This window comes from Periplaneta americana, chromosome 17 (assembly GCF_040183065.1).
Source record: "Periplaneta americana isolate PAMFEO1 chromosome 17, P.americana_PAMFEO1_priV1, whole genome shotgun sequence".
NCBI lineage: Eukaryota > Metazoa > Arthropoda > Insecta > Blattodea > Blattidae > Periplaneta > Periplaneta americana.
This window is the reverse complement of record NC_091133.1, coordinates 102,288,816-102,305,887: the sequence shown is the minus strand read 5'-3', so window position 1 is coordinate 102,305,887 and position 17,072 is coordinate 102,288,816. Positions and strand designations below refer to the sequence as shown.

Sequence of the window (17,072 nt, the reverse complement as noted above, 5' to 3'; positions counted from 1 at the left end):
TTGAATGAGCTATTACGATTATTTTTTTATATTCTGAATGATTTTTCTATTTGTTTGTATAGAATATAATTCTTTTAAATTATAAAAGTAAGATTATACATGTTATGTAGGATTTTCATTTCTTATTGTATTCATTTCTTAAATCTTTTGGTTTGTTTTTGTTCTTGCCATTAAAGTAGTAGCTTTCTTCAATGTGTGCATAAATTCTGAAACTTTCAATATTTTTCTATACCGTACTATTGTAAGAGAAAGGATTTCTTTGGTAATATAAATTTTTAAAAAGAGAAGATAGGACTGTGAAAATTACAGAGGTATTAGTCTACTAAATTCAGGATATAAAGTTCACATAATACTTCTAAAACAAAAATTAGGGCCTATATACATTTTATGAAACCAAATTAAAATGGAACAAAATGGATTTCTGAAAGGTAGATCATGTGCTGATTAGTACTTTACTCTAAAAATGATAATAGAAAAACAAAAAGAGTTTCATAAAGAGACACATTTGGCTTTTATCGATTTTAAAAAGGCTTTTGACAAAGTTAATAGAACAAAATTATTTCAAATCCTGAAAGAAATTCATGTTCCAAACCAATTAATAAATGCAACCTATAATTTATATTATGAAAATTATATTTCAGTATTTAATGGAAACAATCAAACAGTGGAATCAATTAATGAAGGTGTTCGCCAAGGTTGTAGCCTATTAGTCTTACCAATTAATATATATATATATATATATATATATATATATATATGGATGATATGATTAGAAACTGGAAAAGAACAAAATATGGTAATTTGAGCATCAATAGAAATTTAAGGTTAGATATATTACTGTTTGCAGATGATGTAATATTATTATCAGATTCTGAAGATGGCCTCCAATATTCTGTTTTCAAATTACAACTTATTTGTGAGGATTACAGTATGAAAATTTCAGTTAATAAAACTAAAGTAATGGGATTCATAGGGAAAAATCATCTCCGCAGCAAATTTTCCTTTATAATAAACCTTTAGAGCAGGTCTCACGTTTTAAATATCTGGGATTATCATTTAAGTTATGAACGAGAAAACGATATTTCTACAAAATTGAATTACTTTAACTATGCAATGAATACCATCAACACGTACAGTGTGGCCTGCTGAAGTTGTGTACAACTAGAAAATGGGTCACAGTCCTGCCATCTATCCGCAATATGCGGAACTCGAATCACGTAAAGTGAAGTGTGTAGGCAGTGGATACATACATTTCGTCGCTGTTCCTGCAATAACTCCTATGTGCAAAATATACAATTCTTCAGTACGAAGAAAAAACATTTATTCATCCTGTGGCAGCCGTACATAGGGGATTGTGAATTTTTACATTTTTGAAAGAAAGAAATATAATTACATATAGAAGATTTTATTATTTGCTGTATCACTATTTAAGTAATTTAATAGAGCAAAAATCTGAAAATCGATAAGTATGTCACATAGGGGTTATTGCAAGAACAACGACGATTTTCAAACCTTCTCTTGTCCAAAAACATACAAGAATTAAAGCCTATAAAAAATTAGCGAGACCTGTTCTCATGTATGGAAGTGAAGCTTGGACCATACGTAAATGTGATGAACACCGAATCACTGCCGATGAAATGAAGTTTTTAAGAAGAACCGCTGGCTATACTAGATTAAACAAGAGAAATGGGATATTTTGAAAGAATTAAATATTGATCCAATTTTAGAGAAAATTCAAACTTATAGATTCAGGATGCCTAGAACAAGGATACCACGCCAAGCACTAAATTACCGCCCATTAGGAACAAGATCTTTGAGCCATCTGCTGAAATGATGGAGTGAGACCGCAACAGGCCACCAGGCTTAGGGTACAAACACATTGGCGCCTAGCTTTAAAGCTAGCAGGCTCCGCTATCAGTGTTATGAAAGACAACGAAGCTTGGTGTGCACAAATTGGAGCTTGTTTGCAGGTCGCTTTAATCTGTCAGCTGACTCACAGCTGATTAGGTCATCTCCTTGGAATCTGTGTAGACTTGATATCGCAAGGGATTCAAGTAGTGAGGACGAATTTGATTTATTAGACAGTGCAGAATCAAAGTGGTTATTATTACAAGAATTCTTTTCTCGAGTGTGTTCCCTTCACCCTATAAATAATGAAAGGGTTGCGTTTGGTGAATATTATCTCTTTAAATATATGCGGTACTTTCCAGAAAAATTCATTAGCTACACGAGAGTGGAAATCGAAACTTTCGATTATCTTCTCTATTTAACCAAAGATTTCATACAGAAGGCTTGGAAAAATTGCCAGGGAATCCTATTTTGCAGGAAGAACGGCTTATACTCACACTGAGGTAAACTGTACAATTCTTACAAAATAGTGCCTAGTGAACATTCTCAATAATTTGATTGATATTAGTTATTATTTATTTGTTTATTTTTTCATTTTTCGTGGTATTAAGACACATACAGAAGAAAGCGATTAAACCCTTGAAATGAGATCGAAGACTCCAAATCAGGCCTATTGGTGAACGACGATGTCCATTCATCCGAATTCATTAGTAGTTTGTAATTAAAAAATTAATTAAATTCTACCTCCAGTTTTGAATCTATACGAAAAGTTAATGTCGTGGCAGGTCTTTCGAACACACGACAATAAGTTTTTCTACATCCAATGTGTGCAGTGTTTTAAAACTTTACAACCACTGACACAGGATTCCCGCCACGAGTGAAGCAAGCGGTATGCTCAAGGCGGAGCTTGACAGGCCGCTGGCTGATAGTCGGAGTAGCCAAGAATGATATTTCGCGCTCCGTTTAACATTATCACGTTGTAGCATCTATGATATTCAAACAATCGCGCTGCAATTTTTTGTGTTGATAGGTCAATGTCCAAGGGAAGCATAAAAAACAATTCAAAGTCAAAATATTGTTTTTAAAAGTGAGAAAAAAAATACTAACTTTGAAGTGATCTGCTTACAGAAAAAAATTTGCGGTAAGCGGTAAACTTTTTTGTTTTTCACGTTAGATGGGGGGTCAAAGCGAGAAAAATGTTGAGTAAGAATGGAAATTCGTTTTAAAAGTTACTGCTGCTCAAAATCTTTACTGGTTACCGAGTTACGGCCAATTAACGTCAAAACTAAACCACACGCGTGTAGTTTAAAATAGAATACAAATTTGTGTAAATTAAAAAGCACGAATTACACAAATAATTGATAAAAGACGTCTCTACTAATTACACAAGTCATCATTGACATCTGGTCCACAGATCACCTCTCCAATATCTCTGTAACTCCACACCGAGACTTGTGCTGCAAGCTTGTAAGAATGACTGAAACCATTCTTGGAGCTTACAGCGTGCTGGAAAGCTAGCAGTAAAGCGACCATCCATGAGTCAACGTGTGCGGTGTCATATGATTCTAGCTATTCATTTCCCCCGCTACCAGCTAGTCTACCATCGTCAACGTGTTCGTACCCTTAATACGTGATAGGAAGAAGTAGGATTTCTAAATATATATAAATTTTATTCACAAGTCACTGAATTTCTTACTAAAAACACTCCTTGTCTTTAGCATATGGAGTTGTGGTGTAATGTTTTATTTAATGAATGGACAATACACCCTGTCTTGTAATAATTCACCTTTCGTGTATGGTAAACCATAACATTTCAACCCAAGAAAAAAGAAATTTGTAAAATTTCAGTAATCTTACAATGTTATTGTAAGCATTTCCCCAACACATCTTGAAAGAAATATATATTTCTGCAGTCAACCATCTTTCACTCTGGGTCACTGCCACTTGGAACATCATAATAATCTGTCGCCTGTCCACTTAGGAATCTGATATATTTGTTCCACGATCGCACGGAGTTTCAGGTAACACGTGATGAATGTTCTAGACGGTCGTATCACAGACAAGTAAACAAGCAACCATCATAAATAATATTGTCAATAGCAGCATTACCACAGCGTAACGATATTCACTATAGTATATATGATAATATAGAAAAATAGATACAATTTTACATACATATAGAAACTTTTAAACAAGTATTTTCTTAACTTTAGACAATTAAATACAAAATTGATATCGGTATATATTCACAAAGAAATTACACACAGTTATTCTCCACTTTATATTAAGTTCGAAAATACTCTATAATATAACCGACAAAATTTCTTTATAGTGTTGCTACTATGAATGAACTTCTAAATATGGCACATCAATTGAATTTCAAAATTAATTAACATATTTCACAATTAGGTAATGAATGGCTCTGGTGATTATCTCACGAGCACAGAATTGAAAGAATTAATAGAACAAAATGATAAAGAGTCTTAATCATAATTCATGATAATAATAATTATACTAGAATTTGTCTTCCAGACTTTTAACCTCTATTGATACATTATTCTTCACATCTAATAAATTACTGCCCACCTTCACTCCACATTCTATATACAAATGTTGAAATGTACATTAAAAGAATTAATTTACAAATACACTGCATTCATTTTATCTTTCCACACTCGGATGTGTGCAGCTGCAGTGTGCACTGCCACGTTCACTCTACATCTGCGAGTGTGGTAAGATAAAATGTATGCACTATATTTCAGAATATCATCGTCAACTAATGTTAATGAACATATTCAAGGCATTTATTTTTCACCATTCCAAACGACTTATCTACTAATATGAAATCTTTATATATACATAGGTAAATATCACTTAACTGTAATGATATGTCGTCTAGTAAAAACAAAAAATAAAAGATAATTATTATGTATATCATTAATATGTTCGTATAATTTTTGGTTGCAGACTAGATGGAAGGCAGGATTAGTATAATATAAAGAAGGATGTGACGCTATATTTTTTATTATTTTATGCTCGACCATGCCGAAATGTAGTAATTATACACCTGGTAGCAGCCCTTTAATGGACCTTATTAAAGTACACCTATTCATTAAAGTTCAGTTCTTCAACCAATCAGAATATGCCATTGTAGCAATATGAAAGCGCAAGTATCGATTATTCTCGGATATGCAATCGAAAGACAACTAGCAAAATGTCACAGAGGCTGGAAATCCAATATTGTCGCAGAAGGTTATGTTCTGTTACTATAATAATTAGCGTTAATTGTAAGTAATATTCAAATAAATTCAATTTGTTATCTCGTTTTTCAATGTCTAAATCAATTTCAATGTTATATCAAGATTAATGTTCATTTTACTCTCTAGATTATATCAAGGTCGTCGACTTTGTTTCTCGGAAAAAATCAATACTTTCGCGTCTGCGCACATCTCACAATTTATGAGGTAGGCTATTGCACAAGGTCAGTTCCGTTCCTCACTCACATAACAATAACATGAATACTTATGAATAATTTAAAGTTAGAAATATGGTCGAGCATAAAAAGTCGTATGAAACTTGCCTATAATGGTAATTAAGATGCTCGTATGAAAATTATGAAACTCGTTTGCGCTCGTTTCATAAACATACTCGCGTCTTAATTACTACCATTATAGGCTCGTTGCATAATGTACTATTTTACAATGAGGTATATATCATTCTCTATATTGAAGTGATAGCTTAATCTCTCTCCACCCAAGGAAAACACAGATGCCTGAATTTGAAATAGAAACCGAAATTGTAACAGACAAATTTCGTTACAAATACTGTAATATCACCTCTTAAGCTGTTTTGCCTTAACAAACACGTGCTAAGGGGCTGAATCTGCTGAATGGGCTATATGAAAACGAGAAAAATTTGTGTCTGTTCTTAGCTACTTCTTATTAACTCCTCTTTCACTTGGGCATGTTAGCTTTGCAGTTTAGGACGTGGAAATGTCAAATACTAGAAGAGAAACTAGGACAGAAAATTAGGGTAGATGGGACTCTGCGATAAACAGTGAAATAAAGCTGTCTAATCAGAGAAAACCCCTAAAAAATGAACAAACAACCAAACAAATAAATAAAATACCTAGTACAAGTAATTCTTAGTTAAGAGGGTTATGCTTGAGACCAGTCAATGAACAGTAAAGAATTATCTTACTTTCAGAACCTCCCCAAGCACGAAAACACTCTTTTTCAGGGGAGTGCTAGAATTTTGTTAATTTAAATTTCTTTGCATTGTATTTTTCTGGCAATAAATAATATTATTATTTCAATAATTTTAAGGGAAAAATTGTTCCGGGGCCGGGTATCGATCCCGGGACCTCTGGTTGAACGTACTAGCGCTCTGCCAACTGAGCTACCCAGGAACTCCACCTGACACCGTCTCAACTTTTCCCTTTATATCCACACAACTCGCGTGGGCTGATGAAACGCCAAAGACCCACATCGAGTGCACACAATCTCTGTGTGACTTGGAATTGTGGTTTTCTGTTAACATACACAGTGACAGAGATTGTGTGCACTCGATGTGGGTCTCTGACGTTTCGTCAGCCCACGCGAGTTGTGTGGATATAAAGGGAAAAGTTGAGACAGTGTCAGGTGGAGTTCCCGGGTAGCTCAGTTGGCATCCAAGTCACACAGAGATTGTGTGCACTCGACGTGGGTCTCTGGCGATTCGTCAGCCCACGCGAGTTGTGTGGATATAAAGGGAAAAGTTGAGACGGTGTCGGGTGGAGTTCTCGGGTAGCTCAGTTGGCAGAGCGCTGGTACGTTCAACCAGAGGTCCCGGGATCGATACCCAGCCCCGGAACAATTTTTCCCTTGAAATTATTCAAATCTGCTTTACAGGGAGCTTTACCTGAAAGACTAGATTTGCATAATATTATTATTATTTTATTAAAAGAATGGCACTGAAAGATAGGCATAAGAATAGGCTAGTCAGAATAAGTAGAAAAGAAGAAGAAGAAAGAGTATAAAAGAAAAGTTCTGGTACTGATACACGACATAAATGAAATAACTTTTTGAGTATATACCTGTCCACAAACTAAGAACTTAAGAAATCCATTTGTAATGTATCCTACAGTAAAAATATCATACCAGTGCTTACAATTTACTAACAGAGGCCTACATATAATATTCATGGTACATTGACCATTTCAAAATTGTAACACTATCAACTGGTTTCGTTTTAAATTTCTATGTTACAGTTTTATTAATACATTAACTTAGAATTTTAAATGATTTGAAAGTTGAGAATTTTGACTGAACAGAGAAAAATCGAGCAACAGTGCATATTACTGTGGAATCCCGGCCACCAAGTCACTCAATTGAGTGTGCTCCTTGTATAATGGCAGTTGACTTAATATAAAAATGTCAACATATATGTCGAACTTAAAGTCAGGCCACAAAGAGAAAGACACTGGAGGAGAGGGATTCGATCAGGTGCTGTGGATTGAACTTCGGCGTAGCTCAATGGTTAGAGTGCTTAGTGCGTAGAACCAAGGGCCCGGGTTCGATCCCCGGCACCGGAACGAATTTTTCTCCTTTAATAATCATTGTTACCATAACAGACGTATTCTGTAGGACCAAAAAAATTAATCTTTACGCAGATATTTCGTAATTTTGATAATCGTTAAAGCAAAGCTGACGAATTCCAATATCTGGGATATAAAATCGCAGATAAAAACTTAATAGAAATAAAAATTTTCCATCACATCTCAAATCATTAATGATTTCCAAACTATAACCACGAAAATAAGATGCTATAAAACAATAATTATCCCTATTTTAATATACGTAGCAAAAACGTGCGTTCCAACAAGGAAAAGAGAGGACACTAATAATTTTTTTAAATATAATATTGAGAAAGATTTTTGGCCCTACTCACGAAAATGGACAGTGACGAATTAGGAAGAAAATGGAATTAAGAAGCCTGTACCTGGAATCAGATGTTGTAGCACTAGTTAAAAGTAGAAGACTAGGCTAGTTAGGACATATAATAAGAGAAGAACAATCTCTGATAAAAGTTACTAGGGAAGAACTACCAGGTGGAAGGAGACCTTTGGGAAGACCCAAATTCCATTGGAATGACCAGGTGCAAAGGGATCTGGAACGAATAGGAAGAAATAGGAACATGGGGGAAGACAGAGAAGCTTGGAGGAAAATTGTGATTGAGGTCAAAAACCTTCTGAGGTTTGATGTGCCACAGTGACTAAATGATTAAAACAAAGTTTACTATATTTTTTTGTCAATAAAAGTTACCTTTCTTTGTTGTGCAATTTGTTTACGTATTGACTTGGAAACATTTATTTAAATACAAGTCGAGCTGTAAGATTTGTACTTATCACAACCCATTTAGCATAAGCACTTTATATGTATAAATATTGTCGATATGCGTTCACAGAAATTATTCAGTAAAGCTTAGCCAAACTACAGCCTTCTCTCATGAATATCAAATTGTTTCTGGGCACTAAATACACTAGCCTTGCCGTGTCTGATTACGTCAGACATTTCCACATTTTATCTTGTCTGAAAATATGAAAGAATTTAGTGTACTTCCTTCACTCAAACAATACAGTGTATTAAAGTTACTTAATCTGATAAACAATGGACATACACTTCAACGTAACAATGGAATACACAGTTAAATCTGTAAATCTTTCAGAGGTCAATTGATCGTAAGATTTTGATCATATTCCTGTTTGTTCTATGGTAACAGTAGCTTTAGAGAGACTGAACTAATACCAGTAACCATTTAATATCTCATCATTCGCATTTCATTTAGTCTAGCTATGTGTAAGAAAAAATTGGATAATTCTGTTATCTATGTAGAGCTCTTTTCTCGTTTATATTCACTCTTATGAGGATTCTGAAACAACACTATAATTATAGTAGTGATGTACTTTTTTCCGGTTTAGTCCCACCTACTGCATTCCTAAGTTTTGACACGACTCCTATTCACTCGGTTGGATGTTGCCATATTCTTTCATCTCACCACCTAGCAAAAATTCATTATCTACCTGATCTGTATTTATTGTAAGGCGTTACGAAAAGTAGTCATTTTGTACTATACAGGATGTAAAAAAATGTATGTTACAAAGCTTGGTGGTAGGTAGATGGTACCATGTAATCATATTTTGTTAATAAACCCACGTCCAGAAATGCTTTGTTTACATGCTAGCATCTCTGAAATGCAGAAGAGTATGTAGGCAGTACAGATCACAAAGACTACGAAAGTAAAAAAAAAATTGAACTACTGTAAGTAAACAGCATTTTAATCAACTACAGAAGGTGCTCTAAATTGCTGCCACCAACTTCGATACATTTTGTGCATCGCCTGGTTATGTCATGTCAAACTCTTGGAAAGATTCCCGGCATATCTCGGATGACTTCAGCTGCTACTTGAATTCGTGCCACAAGAATCTTGTTGTGTCTCTATGGGAGTCTCGTACACCAGGGTTTTCATGTACCTCCAGAAAAAGAAATCCAATGGTGTCAGGTCAGGTGAGCGAGGGGGCCAGGCTATTGGGTCTTCACGTCCAATCCATCTGTTGCCAAGGTGTCATTCAAGTGGCAACGTACCTCATGATTGAAGTGTGCTGGAGTGCCATGGAGTTCGAAATGACATAACCAGGTAATGCACAAAATGTATCGAAGTTTGTGGCAGTCATTTGGAGCACCTTCTGTGGTTGATTTACTTCTTTCCTAGCTTTTGTGATCTGTACTGCCTACGACTTCCTCCACATTTCAGAGAAGCTAGCACGTAAACAAAGTATTTCTGGACATGGGTTTATTAACAAAATATGACCACATGGTACCCATCTACCTACCACCGAGCCTTGTAACATACTTTTTTACATTCTGTATTGAAAGTGCTATAATACTGGATTTTAACTTATGAAATGTCACGAGAAGTCGAACAACTATCGCCTCAGACGGCAAGGAATATTTCGTAAAGAGTTGATCAGTGGTGATACTGTATGTCTTTGATCACAGTAGATAACTGACTTGACAACGCGAGAACATATTCCATCGGCATAACGTCACCAACAGCCAATGCCAGTGAAATGTCACGTGATTCGCTACAGAAAATAAGAACGTCCGTAATAGACACAATCGTAAGTAGCGAGGTTTATTGGTCATGTAGTCAACATGACGCAAGGTTACCGGTCAAAACAAACGACACAGGACACATACCCAGTTCCTAAAGGTATGAAATTAAGTCCCTATAAGGAATCAATGCCCGATTCACTGTAGTTGTAAAAATAAGGTAGTAACACAGTCTAGTATATACAGTCGCGAAGCTCAATATGTAGTACATATGCAAACATTAGATAGTTGCTCACCACTAGGATCGCTAATATCGCCTCATTTCAGGCAATGCAAAATAGTACCGTCACAGTCTATTGTTTCTAGCACCCTCAAAACTCAAGCTTCGTGACTGTATACAGTAGACTGTGGTAGTAAGTTAAACATCCTAATAAACGAACATGCGTCAAGTCCCCAAAAACAGTCTGAGAAACTTTCAGGCTTAACTGAATGAGCCTCTCTCGAAGAAGAATAAATCAGTCTCGTTGCCGCTGTTCTCCTGTGTAGTTACTTTAGGAACAATAAAATTAACCTACTTCCTTCTGGCAAGTGACACTTCCACGTGTCACAGCACTATGACGAATGGAATGAGGAGAAAACGTGTTGCCATCATCTGCAGATGACAGACGTGAGTGCGTTCTTCGAATTAGAGTTGCTTGCGTCTTCCAAGACGTTGGGCGTTTTGTTGCTGTTGGTGTGCAGCTGATGCTGATCATCTCTGCCGTTTACGTTCGTGATTGCCTGCGCGCTGTTCCTGTGTGGGAGCGGGTGAAGGTGCTCCGTTTCTCTGCTGTTTCTGCGACCAGATCTGAGGCTGTTCTTCCACGACATACTTTGGTTGCTGTTGTTCCGGTATATACTGCTGCTGTTGCTTCCCCGCCGACTGTTTAGTCCCGTTGAGTTGCCGCTCAGCGCCACAACGTTTTGGTGATGTAACTGAAACATAAGCACAAGATGCTTTCAACTGTCATGAAAACATGCGAACTTGCAGGTGTTTATTTGTAGGCCGAAAAAAAAAAAGTATCACAAAATTTCCTATATAACGAATACAAACAAATTGTGAGTAGTCAGTGGCGTACGCAGAATTTTGTCAAGGTGGGGGGGGGGGGGTTCATTATTAAAATTGTTTACAATTTACATATCGGTATCACAGGCTTATACAGAGTGATTTATATAGAACTGACATATTTCTTTCTTTAATTATTCCGTTGGAAATTCATTCAATGACCCAATTTTAGCACCAAATTAAGCAGAATGTTCTGGAGTTTCGATTCCTTGTCACTAGATGAGCAGATGTTTATGTTTTATTCCTATTGTTGGCAGCACTAGATGCGCAGATGTTTATCTTTTATTCCTATTGTTGGCAGCTGTTTTCGACATTTTGTGTCAACGTGAAAATGCAGTACACATTAAATCAACGACTGTTCCTTGTGAAGCAATACTGGATTACGAATTCAATTACACCTACTCAAAGGGCATACCAGAGAGAATTTGGTGTTCGCAATCCTCCCATAAGAAACACAATACTGGGATTGGTAAACAAATTGGAAACAACTGGATCTCTGGTGAGTGAAAAGGGCCAATTTTTTTTAACCAGACTGTGAACACTGCAGAGTACCGACTGATTTTCATGGAGTTTGTTTAGCAACTGGACGATGTAGAGCTGAGTCAAGGATATTTTCAGCAAGATGGCGCTACATGCCATACATCAAATGAATCCATGGAACTAATTGCAAGTTTCTTTGATGACCGAATAATTTCCAGGAACCTGTGGCCACCGAGATCTCCGGATTTGACAACGCCGGACTTCTTTCTATGGGGTTACTTAAAAGACAGGGTTTACTCCACACGTCCTCAGACATTGGACGATCTGAAGCACAACATCACACAGGAGATTCAAGCTATTGACAACAGAGTCCTCCAACGAGTGGCCAGTAACATGGAACGACGTGTTGAGTTGTGCCTTATGCAAGATGGAGGACATTTTCAATATTTGCTATAGACGTAAATAATCTCCCAAAATTCCTCTACATTTTAGGTATAATAAGTTGTCGCTAGCACAATTCGTTTTGAAACAATTAATGAAAGAAATGTGTCAGTTCTATATAAATCATTCTGTATATACAGTCACGAAGCTTGAGTTGTGAGGGTGCTAGAAACAAGACTGTGCTGGTACTCTTTCGCATTGTCTGGAATGAGGCGATATTAGCGATCCTAGTGGTTAGCAACTATCTATGGATGCATATTTACTACGTATTGAGCTTCGTGACTGTATATACTAGACTGTGTCGGTATTTTAAATGTGTGTGTGTATATTATTATTATTATTATTATTATTATTATTATTATTATTATTAAAAATATGAACACAAAAGTTTCACAATAAAGTCAGAACTCAAACTATCGAACAGGTGAATATCGCCCTTAAAATGAGTTTAAAATCGACAGTGCACAATATTTAACATCTGCACTACAGAACTGTCAAAACAACCCTTTCAATATGTTTCACAACAAGTTAGTTTCATATTGTGTCGGTTTCATTTTATTACAAGGTCGGTACTAGATGGTAGGTCTCTCTATAATAAAGATAGCATTTTTATAATTGGAACGTGACGCAGCACCAAGCACAGAGATTATATTAAAGGAGGGGTAGAAGGACTATGATTTATGTCAATGTACATTTTGTTACTCTGACAGTAAAAAAAAATAGAGAAAGAAAAACGATTATGGATTAAAAAATATTCAAATCTAAATATGTAATATGTTTCAAGTTCAAAGGGGGGTTCAAACCCGGTAACCTCTCCTTGCGCGTGTCCCTGTGTGTAGTAGTTTAAGAGAAAAAGCTGTAAACAGAAAGATGGCATTGGGTGCCACAAATGATGAAAACGTGCATTTCCGCGAAAAGCTTGAAAATTATTATTATTATTATTATTATTATTATTATTATATATATATATATATATATATATATATATATATATATATATATTTGCAGAACATACCATTTTCTCTTCACATACTAAGAAAATAAGTAGGAAGTATCGCTACATAAAATTAATTAAAAACGATAATTCACTATTTTATAATAATTTCAACGAAGACTGGATGACCCCTAAAACATATTGCTAGATGAAAGTCAACGGACTGGAGTTTTGGATTTTCATATTAAGAGTTCCAGATTTAAATCATGGCGCGTCAAAGTGAAAATTATTGTTATGGGCAAAGACGTTCTAGAAACAAGTTTTGACGAGATACTCTCGTTTCCCCTACCACAATTCCATAATATCTTCCTAATATACAATGAAAAATCCCAGGCTTCGCCGGGACTTGAACCCGGACTGGCTGAAGGTCTGACGACTCAGCCACTGCAGGAGTGGGGATAATAATTACTCAATCGTAAATTATTTACCCAAACATAATGTCGCTATAAATAAATGAACGCATATTAATCAATCATTCAATCAATCAACTCTGTCATGCCATGGAACACAACACCAATGGTGCGAACCTGTGTGGTTGTTGTTGATGTTGGTGGTGGTGTATATGTACCTCACCTGCTGCCCCACGCGCCCCCCTGTGGCGCCATAGCCGCTGCCACGTCCCAACCTGAAGTTGAAGTAGCCGTACACGATGGGGTTCATGCACGAGTTGGTGCTGGCGAACAGGAAGAGAGCCTTCTGCACCCGATGATCCACTGTCTCTGCCGACCGCTCGTCGATCCAGTACCTGCAGCACAAGAAGAGACACTTCTTCTTGATGATGTTAACATGGTGTGATTGACTTACGGTATTTCTAGACCTAATGCAACTATTAGTAATATGGTTGCACGTGATGGTGATCATACATTGCCTGGGCACTAATTCTGAACAACAAATCGTGATCATATCACAGTCTACTATATACAGTCGCGAAGCTCAATATGTAGTAAAAATGCAAACATGGGTAGTTGCCCACCACTAGGATCGCTACTATCGCCTCATCATCGCAGATCTCTCTCATAGTAGACGACAAAATATGTTACACTTTCGTTGTGTTCTTTTAGAAATATTAACACCTTCCTTCCATTATTGAAATATTAAATGCATAAAGTTAATTTATTATTTTAATGAAGTATATTAAATTCCACCATAAACTCGAAGATACCTGCAAGAAATAGGTTAATATTATTTTGGTTTGTGCAAAACGAACTGAAATTTACTATAATCGCTTCACTCATTCAAGATTATAGCGATAATTAACTATGAAACCAATAAATATTAATTTGCATTTCCCTTTACAACAATAATAATGGAAATATGAATTAATGGAGTAACTTACGTGTACCGGTACTTGTAGTGTAGGCTTACGTAGTTAACAAAGTGGGATGAGGTTAAGCAATAATAATCACACCAGAATTGGAAATAAAACGTGATCAATAAATTTTATTGTAATAGACTTACTTTTTCTACGGCTCTAGTAAAGCAACAAATAAAAATAACAACAAAATTAACAGCTATAATTAAAAACATATCCTTTGAAAAAAAAGTAGGCCTAAGTTGTCTGAAAATGTACAATTATTCAAGGAATCAGCTGATACAGACGTAGAATTAGTGCAAAGCTTTTGTTTCTCAGCTGCAGGTAATAACAGAACAGTTTTATTTGAAACATCAAATAAAGTTGGAACTGCATTCCAGATTAATTTATTTTTGTTTTCATTCATAAATTGTGTGTTTTCGAAATGAAGAGAGCAAAACTTTATATTATTATAAAGATATGCTTCATTCTTTGTCATTAAATCTTCCCTCCTGCTGTTTATTAACCACTTTTTGCATCTAAAAGTAAAATAAGAAATAGATGTTAGGATTTTTCTTCACGAGCAGTAATGCGAAATACGCAACGACCTAGCACTCGATGGAAATACGACTCAGTCCACTCTAAATCCAAAGTCGACCGTGGACAGTCTATTGTTTCTAGTTGCTAACCGCTTGGAGCGCTTTATCGCGAGATTTGCAAAAAAACACCTCAAGCTTCGCGACTGTATATAGTAGACTGTGATCATATGGTGAGTTACTAAGTGTGACGATGCTTACCACAGGCACATGACGTAATACGGAGTCCAACAGATGAAGAATACGACGAATATGATGATGGCCATCTTGAGAGTCCTATTCCTGGCCCTGTTGAGGAACACTAGACTAGAGCGGCGGAAACTGTCTGCAATTAAACACAAGAGCCAACATAAGCGTTAATATACAGGGACAAGTTGGTCGGTAAACACACATACAACCTTCTAGACCGATGGTTCCCAAAGCGACTCCCTCGGGAGGGTCCTTTAGTGAGGTGAGGGGGGTCGTGAGATGATTCATAAACTAAAACAAAAATACCTTATTAACAACATTTATGTCGTATTTAGAAACAAACATCGCTAAAAAAAATGTTTCAGTAGTTGCCAAGTAAAAAATAAAATTAATGTGATAAATGTGCCTACTTTTGAGAAAGTATTAGCTCCTCATATCTGAACTCTAATATTCGATATACACAATGATATTATTTTCAATTTCAATAAGATTTCTCGCTTTTCTTTTTCTGACAATTGAAGAGTGTAATCCCAAAACTCGTTCAGTCCATTTGGTTATTTTCATGATTTATACAAGTTAAGTCTATATGATTTTTTTGAGAGATCTATTGTGATATTTTAAGTTTTTTTTTCTTCAAAAAACAACGCCAATCCTTGTCTAAAAGTTTGTGTTATTGTGCAAGTCACTACAAAACTCTCAGTCCGTAGACCAGTGAATAAAAAAAAACTAGACCAGTCCTTTCATAAAAATGGACTGAACACGTTTAGGAATCACACTCTTCAATAACAGACTAAACTTCACTTTTGCATAAATATGGGTTTGAAAATGCTATCAACCATTTTAAGAGCTCCTTTTGTAAGCTCGAAGTATTCTTGCATTCTTTTGATAAAAGACATATCTACATTCGACGAAAAAGGTACAATTTCAACATTCCATCAGTAGGTACAGTTCCAGAAAAAATAAATGGGGCGCCTAATTTCACCAAGTTCCAGATACAACACACTGCACACGTGCAGTGGACAAGAGAGTCTGTATGTATATATGCTACATGTGGAAAGTCGTGTGAAACTTGTTGCCTATATACAGGTGGACTGCCATCAAGACTCGGCCCATTACTTTTTCTGGTACTGTACAATGTACATATTTCAACGAGTCTTTTCTTGACATTTTTTTCTTTGGAATTTGAGCCAATTGAACGCCAACTATGTATGTTAAGTTATATTTTATTTAACGAAGCTCGCAACTGCAGAGGTTATATCAGCGTCGCCGATGTGCCGGAATTTTGTCCCGCGGTTCTTTTACATGCCAGTAAATCTACTGACATGATTTGTCGCATTTAAGCACACTTAAATGCCATCGACCTGGCCCGGGATCGAACCCGCAACCCTCGACATAGAAGGCCAGCGCTATACCAACTCGCCAACCAGGTCGACCCAACTATGTAAAAACTGATCCAATATCTATCTGCGACTCTCGTGAATGTTCTGAGTTTCTCGGAAAATATATAACTTAATTGCGTATCAGAAAAAAACAAAGTCAGGATTTGTCGTATTATATGGTACATAGCTAAATGCTCCATTACTTCTTTAATACATAGAAATGAATCAAGTTTCTTTCTGTCTAGTGATGACTGGAAATCAAGTTTCCTTATAAACTAGTCGATCTAATTTCTGGCAGTTAATATGTTAACATCTCAGCCATGCAAACTACAATTGATATTGTTTAAGTGTTCGAAAAATGTATAAGCAAAGAAGGCCAGTCTAAAAAGCCAAAGAGATTTTGAAAATAGTTTTGCATATTCAGATTTCTCATCTTGCACGTATCGGCATATTAAAAGTTGGGTGGTATCAGCTGGTTTTGAGTAAAATTATAATTGTTTTCAATTTTACGGGGATATGTTATTTTTATAATGGTATTAAGTACCGGTCGCAAATTAATATTTCACTCAAAAGTGGGTTGCGCCTTAAAAAAAAGCTAGGAATCTACTGTTCTAGACTGAGTTTGAAAAAAGGAAGAGAATAAGAAAGGATCAAGAAAA

At 35.9% G+C, this 17,072-nt stretch overlaps 1 protein-coding gene across 3 annotated transcripts in view; it reads right to left on the bottom strand.

Moving 5' to 3' along the window:
* Positions 1 to 3,497: 3,497 nt before the first annotated feature.
* The window catches only part of LOC138692696 (adipokinetic hormone/corazonin-related peptide receptor variant I-like), a 118,725-nt gene continuing 105,150 nt past the window's right edge, over positions 3,498 to 17,072 (bottom strand). The window contains exons 7-9 of one of the 3 annotated variants that reach the window (XM_069815829.1): positions 15,047 to 15,170; positions 13,486 to 13,703; positions 3,498 to 10,913 (exon numbers count right to left, since the gene is read on the bottom strand). In XM_069815829.1, the coding sequence (XP_069671930.1) occupies positions 10,690 to 10,913; positions 13,486 to 13,703; positions 15,047 to 15,170 (566 nt within the window). In that variant the 3' untranslated portion in view covers positions 3,498 to 10,689. The remainder of the gene's footprint in view (positions 10,914 to 13,485; positions 13,704 to 15,046; positions 15,171 to 17,072) is intronic. The other 2 variants (XM_069815828.1, XM_069815830.1) reach the window with 2 other exon arrangements.